Source organism: Carettochelys insculpta, chromosome 3 (assembly GCF_033958435.1).
Source record: "Carettochelys insculpta isolate YL-2023 chromosome 3, ASM3395843v1, whole genome shotgun sequence".
NCBI lineage: Eukaryota > Metazoa > Chordata > Testudines > Carettochelyidae > Carettochelys > Carettochelys insculpta.
The window spans coordinates 21,159,865-21,167,818 of record NC_134139.1 but is presented as its reverse complement, the minus strand read 5'-3'; the positions used below and the strand labels follow the sequence as shown (position 1 = coordinate 21,167,818).

The following is a 7,954-nucleotide window of genomic DNA, read 5'->3' as shown; positions in this document are numbered from 1 at the left end:
AGGAGAGAGAGAGAGTGAGAAAATAGGTCATTCTTCAGTGACTCCATCTGGTGGATGTGAAGAGCAGCAGTGACAGCAGCTGAAGAGACCCTGGTCCCCACTACAGCTGTGTCTGCACTAGGCTAAGAAAGTTGACCCCAGATACGCTACGGCACTTGTGTAGCTAAAACTGATGTTTCTGTGTTCAGCTAACTTGGCTGCTATACTGGGGAAGGCTGATGGGAGCATTTCTCCTGTTGACCTCCCTTACTGCTCACATTTTCCAAAGAATACAGGAGTCAATGTTGCGCATCTCTACTAGGAGCAGCATAGACCTACCTAAATGAAGGCAGGTTGAAGCAGAATAAAGTGGTGCTGGGATCACAGCAGGACATGGAAAAGACTAGTAGATACTCAGAGGTCTTTCTCTTTTGAGGGAAATAACCTTGGCTATGATTTCATACTGAAGGTTAGAATGGGGGCATTCCCTGGAGACCTAGCCTGCTTCGTTATGGCACTGCTTTGAAGTGATTTTTGATCCTATCATGACTTACAGTGTTCACAGCATACATTTTTCTCCATGGTCTCCCACTCCCCATTTACTTTCCAAAGCTTTTTTGTATTTTATTTATGTGGTCTGAATCTGGGGAAACCTTTGCACAGGCACCTGTTCCAGTATCCCTGGTACACAGTAGGTACATTGCTACCTCCTTGGAATTAGTTGTCTTCAGATGCTGTTTTCCTCACCCTCTGTCTTACCATCTAACATGAATGCCCAGCTTTCTCAAGTGAAGCAATGTCACCTCCTGCCATTCACTGCTAAAATGCATTTGGCTCCTTCATTTCAAATCTCCCCATAACCCCTTGTGCATCCCTATATCTGTTGCTCCTAATCCAAGTATTTTATTTGATGCTGCTTCAGCTTCTACTGAGAAATATTTATGTTCTCATTTGGCAACTTCAGAAAAAAATCTGTCCGAGGGAGACCCAAGCTTGTTCAAATCGATGCTCAGATGATGATTCATTCTTTCATAACCATGCAATTGGATTATTGTAATGTTCTGTTTTCAGCTTTTCAAAATGCCACTGTTCACATGCTTACTAGAACTATTAGAGATTTAAGCCATTTAAAGCTTGTTCTCAGGGAACTCTACTGTCTTCCATACCGAGGAAGAAGTATCTAAAATTCACTGTGACATATTGGGCCTTCTTTGGCACGGCATCTTCTAATTCTACTGTTTCCAACCACTAAGTACTCAACTGTTGGCAGTTTGTTGGCCATGTATTAATTCCAGATTTCTTTTGATAAGAAAAATTAAGTGAATGTAATTGTTGGGAAAAATAATGGATTGTCCTGAGTAGGGAATTTTTATGCAGAGGAAAGAAATTTATTGTGGCAAATTATCAATCAGCTCCCATTTGGTTTTAGAATGTACCTTCTATCACTTTGCTTATCTGTTCCTGCCTTCTCTTTAGGGTACATTAGGATAATGAAAACAGACACTTTGTAAACTTTAATCTGTTTTTATATATTATTTACAACAATCTGCTTAAATCTCTAGTCTGTTATAATCAGTTGTAAAATGGAGTGTCACAACCTTACTACCTTTATTTTAATGCTAATAACCGCTTTGCACACATTCTAACAAAACAATTGTTACATCTCAAAGGAGTAAGGTGGTTTATTTATTTATTTATGTATTGGCTCCTCAGGGGCTGTCTCTGCCTTTAAAATAGGATGGGACAGGAGTTTCTGAGATGTATATACATTTTCTACAGGTTAACACAAATATAACAACTATGATAGAACCCCTCTTCTGTGCTATTTACTCCCTTGTAGGTTTTTGGAAATTGATTCATTGGAGGCGTGTAAGGCTTATTTTCTAAAGAACTCCCTTTTTAAGCAATATCGCTTATAGGAAGCCCTGCTAAAGCACTGTGGTGTCCTCCACACTCTATGGCCTTGTTTAAATTACCATGTACATTCTTATAAAGGTGTTGCCCACAAAATTAGCTCAGCATAGGTGAACACATGCTTATAACACTCACAAGCTGCGGGCTTAAAAGAGCAACTATGATAAATAGATCAGGGATGATTTAAATAGTGACTGTGCAGGGGACTAAACCTTTGGAGGTCCCTTCCAGTTCTAGTATGGTGTGGTTTGTTTCTCTTCCTCTTACTGTATTGGAGCAGAAAGAGTAGGTAATATATGTACTGTAAAAGTTTATTGGACTGAATATACTCCTATAGAAATTACAGACATGATGAAAATTAGGTCACAAGAATACTTCTCATAGTTACAAGTGTTTGCTTCCTCATGCAGCCAGTACTGGAGGAACCCCTGTAGGCCCTTACTGCTTTTGGGTTGGTTTGGATATTCCCTGGCACCTGTCTATATTTCCTCCTGCACATGGCACCATGTTGCAGGCTCTTGTTTTCTGTGCTGCTCAGCAGTATCCAGACAATGCTTAATTGAGAGCTGCTGGCACTCAGGCTGGGCGCTGCTGGACCTGGATCAGGACCTCCGGGCACATCACACCAGGATCTTGTTGTAAAGGAAGAGGTCCTATCACCAAGATGGGCGAGGGAAGCAAGGTGCAAGTGTGTCACCCCTACTTTCCTTGTGGAGCTTGGAGCTGTCTCTCAGGCCTTGAGCCCCACGTGGTGGGCTGAGGGACAGGGGCCTCACTCCAGCTGTTTGGCTAGGAGCAGCGTTCCCCCTAATATTTTCCACCTGGGGTGGAATAAATGTTACCTACAGATGTGCACTGCCCCTAGAAGCTGCCGGCTGTGGGCGCGCTGCTGATCAGCTGGGGTGGGTGCGGGGGAGCTGTATCTCTCCTGGGCCGAGCCGCGCCGGGCCCGGCCCCAGCCCCAGCCCCAGCCCCAGCCCCAGCGCAGCTCCTAGGGAAGACAGGTTCGAGGCTGGGGAGAGCCGTGCCAGCAATGCAGCCCCCTTGTGCTGCTGTCCAAGCGCCTGGCCCAGAGCCTGCGGGGCGGGGAGCGGCGTGCGAGCCCGGCTCTGCGGCCCAAGGGAAGCAAGTGCAGCTGCACCCCCGAGGCAGGGGGAGGAATTCTCCAGGGTGCTGAAGCCGGCAGCCGCGGGGGGCGGGTTAGGCAGCGGCCGTGCGCGGGGGGGAGGTGGAAGACTCCCCCCACCCCCGCAGCACCTCCCCGCACGTGATTGGCAGCGCTGCAATCTCACCTCCGCCCGGTTGGCGCTTCCCGGGAGCCGGCGCTGAACTAGAGGCGAGGAGGAGCTGACAATGCAGATCTGGCCGCCAGCCCCCCGCGCGCAGACCCGCCAGCCGCCGCTCGCCGGCAGCCCCCGCCCGGCCGACTCCGCGCGCCAGCCGCCCAGCGCGCTGCCTTCCGCGCAGCCCCGCGCCGCCGCCGCCCCGCGCCTCGCCTCTCGCTAGTCGCCGCCGCTCGCCATGCCGCGCGGCTGCGGGGTCGGGTGCGGGCTCGCGGGCTGCCTCCTGCTGGCGCTGGCGGCCGCGGCGGCGGAGAGAGCCGTCTACACCAACCATTTCCTGGTGGAGCTGCGCGGAGGGGGCGAGCCCGAGGCGCAGCGCCTGGCGGCCGAGTACGGCTTCCGCGGGGTCCGCAAGGTAAGCGCCTCCTGCGCTGGGGCAGCGCCGGGACTCTTCCGGCCGGGCCACTGCTGCTGCCAGCCGGGCTCCCCAGCCGCGAGCCAGCCCTGCTGGCGGCGCGTTGTCCTCAGCCCTCCCCAGCGGCAGGGGGCTCGGGGCGCTCAGGGCAGGCTGCGGGGCAGTGCGCCTGTGCGCCCCCGGGAGGGGAGGAAAACAAACGGGAGCGGGTCGGAAACGGCCCTGCCTTCCCTCCCAGGTGGCGCCCTGAGCCGTGCGTGGCCGAGGGCCGTGCCCCGCTGCCGCTGGGGACTCAGAGCCCTGCCACTTGCCCCAACAACCCGGAGTTTCCCGCCTGCTTAGTTCCGTGGCGAGGAACTGCTGTGCAAACATCCCCGGCTTCGCCTCCACGCTGCGAAGCAATTGCTGGGACCGAGCAAACGCCTGCCTGGTGCCCCCTCCCCGACCCTGCCTGCAGTGGTCAGTCACTGACATTGCTCAGGAACTGCACCGCTGGAGGAGACTCGGAGGAACAGCCGAGGCGCTTACATAACTTGGATGTGAGGTTTCGCAGTGGCATGCAGAGCCAGGCTGAGAGACGCACGGCGATTGGTGGGCTTCTCCCAGAAGACCGGGGGCTTTTAAGATCAGAGACCTGGGTAAAACGTAATGCGTGGCCCTATCTAAGTGTTTGACCTAGAGCACTTGAAGCAGCTTCTGATATTGTTTTGTTTCTGGTGGGTGCGAGGCGCACCCAGGTAAACCCAAAGTGGCAATGTCACCAGACCAAACGTGAATTCAGCCTAGCAGGAGGTGCCTTAATCCAGGTTAGGTGAATAATAATTTTTATTATTATAGGGAGAACAGATTGCATTAAAAGAGAACAGATTGCATTAAATGGTTTGCAGTCAATACAGCTGTAGCAGTCAGGGTGAGGATAAACTGTTGGGTGCACACTATGTTAGCATCTCTGCTCTTGGGGCTGTTGTTTTCCCAGTAGTTATGCAATCCGAGCCTGATCCAACTTCCATTGTAATGAATGGGAGTCTGGTCATTAACTTCAGGGAGCGTTGGATCAGGTCCTTCAATTTAGATCAGAACCAATGTGTAGTTTGTCTGCCTTTACCAGAGCAACTAACTGCATCTGGGCTAGATCGTGGCAGCTCCATGGAGGTTTCATTAGAGAAATGAAGGCAAAATAAATTATCACTTGGGCGTCCTTCCAACTGTGACTCTGATACTGTGCTGGTTGGTAGAGCTGAAACCCGTCTGTTAGGAACCGGAATTCCTTGCTGGTGTCCTTTGGAAGGGATGCTGTGGCTGAGCAGCTGTATGTTACTGGGGTTTGTTAGATGTGACTCTCTGACCATTCATCTCCCCTATGCTCCCTCACTACTATGTCCTGTCACAGATGGTGCTGACTACTGAGATTCCTTCCAGTGCTTATTTTCACCTTTTTTTAAAACATGTATATTCTTGAGATCCAGATGGGGGAAAATTCAGAGGAGAGAAGAAAGGGATGGCGTGGGGCAACTCTCCAGCAACCTGGGGTGATAGTCCTGACCCTGTGAAAGTCACAGCTGAGCTTATGCAATGTTACATGTCTCCTGTGCGTGTTAAGAATTGTCCCAGGTATATTCATTTTACATAAAGAACAAGCCTGGCTCCTCTTCTTCTATTCTTTCACAATAGAGATCCAATGGAAAGTTCATTATCTGCTAAGGTGTCCCACTGAGCGCTTGTTTTTCATAGGATCTGTGCAGCTGGAGCTACAGTCCATGAACGTGCTTCTATTTAGGAGTAAAACCTTCCAGGTGAAAAGGCAAAAGTGCCAGGTCAGCAGACTAGTTCACAGTGGTGGGTGTGTGCTCTCAGGAATCAAACTCAAACTATTCTGCTGTAGTTCACACAGTGCACTGAGAGACTTCTAGGTAATGTATTATCATTCCCAGTCAACCTGTGTTTCTCTCCCTCGCCAGCCCCATCCACAGCTCGCTCTTTCTCTAGAGGCAGAGGGGTTATCAGTGCAGTCTTTCAAATGTGTTGCATTTAGCAAAGTCTTAGCAGAGGGTAATACAAAGGAGACTGATTAATGTCTTTACTTCAGCTGGGGAATCCTCACTATATGTCTGCCAGAGTTTAATGGCTCTGATTCAGTGCTCTGCTGCCTTTTGGCTTGTGCAGGTGCTCTGGTGCCTTTTCAGTATTTCTGAACTGGAGAGATTCTTATCTATCATGTGTACACTGCTCTTATCCAGTGTCCTGACAGAATTTGATCCCACAAAGGTAACTTTAATGGGGCTACTCTGCAATAAAAGTTGAGGGCAAGTGTAGGTATGTCTATGCAGAATCAGGGCCTTCGGTTCTAAACTCTTCAGGATAGGTACCTACAACCATGGTGCCACATGAATAATAAGCAGAGACAATTATTTTACATACATTGTTTATTGTGAAGTTCTAAAGTGCATAAGGAAACATCCAGAAAATACCAAAACATTTAAACCATGTCACTGATAGCACAGATTTGGTTACATTCTTCAACCACAAAGGTTGTTTTTGACAGGCTGAGAAATTATTCACTTAAGCCAAATTCTGCCCTCTGTACCCACGCTGAGTATCTCCTCAGTCTGAAAGTAATCACTCTTATTTCACTGGGGCTTTTTGCAGAGGAGATGCTTTTCAGCCTTGATTTTGTAAGATATTATACTTATTTGGTATTATAGCTGTCTCTTCACAGTCACAGAATATCCTATATGTAAATATAAGATACATACAGGAAGGATTGTTTACCTTTTGCATAATTCAGACAATTTTTTGAAATAATTCAAGCTGTTAGTTTGAGAGAAGGCTTTTAAAATATCTGTTCCAATGTTTGGTTCATTAGTAACTGACAAGTGAGTTACTATATAGTGGGTTGTTTAGTGGCACATTCCCAGTGAAACATAACTGAGGAGCTTGTAATGATAGCTAAGATTATGCCTCCTAGCTGTTCTTTGACAGGTCAGAGCCCCCTTCTGGTAGGTCTTCAGTTTAGGGGGCAAAACGTGTTCTTGGTTACCTAATCTTTGTTATCTAACTCAGTCAGTGAAGATGCAGCAATTTGGCTCCTAACTCTAGCCAGAAGCTCAAGTTCAACCCACATGCTCCCTCCCCCTCGGCCTTTTTACTTTAGCTCCAAATATGAGTTAGTGATCACATTTGGTCAAGTGGCTTGATTTTTTTTTCGTGCTTAGTGCCATGGACCTCAGTGGGAGCTGCTGGGTGCTCAGCTCTCTTGAAAATCAGGTGCCTAAATGAAATCTTGGACTCTGGCCTTAGGCACAGATTCTTGAGACTCTTAACTTGATTTTATCTTATTGCAAATAATGCTAAACACAATCTCCCTTCTTTGCTTTTGTTTATATTCTAATGATGTACTTGGATCTGTAACAAAACAAAAAAGCAGTAAAGTAGCACTTTAAAGACTAACAAAATAATTTATTAGGTGAGCTTTCGTGGGACAAACCCACTTCTTCAGACCATAGCCATACCAGAACAGACTCAATATTTAAGGCATAGAGAACCAAAAGTAGTAATCAAGGTTGACAAATCAGAAAAAACATTATCAAGGTGAGCAAATCAGAGAGCAGAGGGGTGGCGGGGGGGTGTGTGTGTCAAGAATTAGATTAAGCCAAGTATGCAAAAGAGCCCCGATAGTGTCCCAGAAAATTTGCATCCCGGCTCAAACCACGTGTTAATGTGTCGAATTTGAATATGAAAGAGAGTTCAGCAGCCTCTCTTTCCAAAGCAGTGTGAAAATTCTCCTTCAATAAGATGCAAACTCTTAAGTCATTAACAGAATGGCCCACTCCGTTAAAATGTAGACTAACTGGTTTGTGGCTCAGGAGTGTTTTGATGTCTGTTTTGTGCCCATTAACTCTTTGTCTGAGAGAGTTTGAAGTTTGTCCAATATACAAAGCATCTGGGCATTGTTGGCACATGGTGGCATATATGATGTTAGTTGAGGAACATGAGAATGTGCCCGTGATTCTGTGACTAACCTGATTAGGTACAGTGATGGTATCTCCAGAATAGATATGTGGACAAAGCTGGCAGCGGGCTTTCTTGCAAGGAGAAGTCCCAGGACTGGTGTTTCTGCGGTATAGACTGTGGCTGTTGCTGAGAATCCTCATAAGGTTGGGAGGTTGTCTGTAGCAGAGAACAGGCCTGCCACCTAGGACCTTTTGGAGTGTGGCATCCTGATTAAGGATAGGTTGTAGGTCTTTAATAATGTGTTGCAGTGGTTTGAGTTGGATCTGTAGTTTTGGATCTGTAATATTTGAGCCCTCCAATTTATCTGCATCTGCTTAAAACAACTCTAAAATTCCTTATAAATGGTGACAAT

At 47.6% G+C, this 7,954-nt stretch overlaps 1 protein-coding gene across 1 annotated transcript in view; it reads left to right on the top strand.

The window, feature by feature from the left end:
• Nucleotides 1-2,934: 2,934 nt before the first annotated feature.
• The window catches only part of PCSK2 (proprotein convertase subtilisin/kexin type 2), a 204,243-nt gene continuing 199,223 nt past the window's right edge, over nt 2,935-7,954 (top strand). The window contains exon 1 of the mRNA XM_074989445.1: nt 2,935-3,591. Within this exon, the coding sequence (XP_074845546.1) occupies nt 3,415-3,591 (177 nt within the window). The 5' untranslated portion in view covers nt 2,935-3,414. The remainder of the gene's footprint in view (nt 3,592-7,954) is intronic.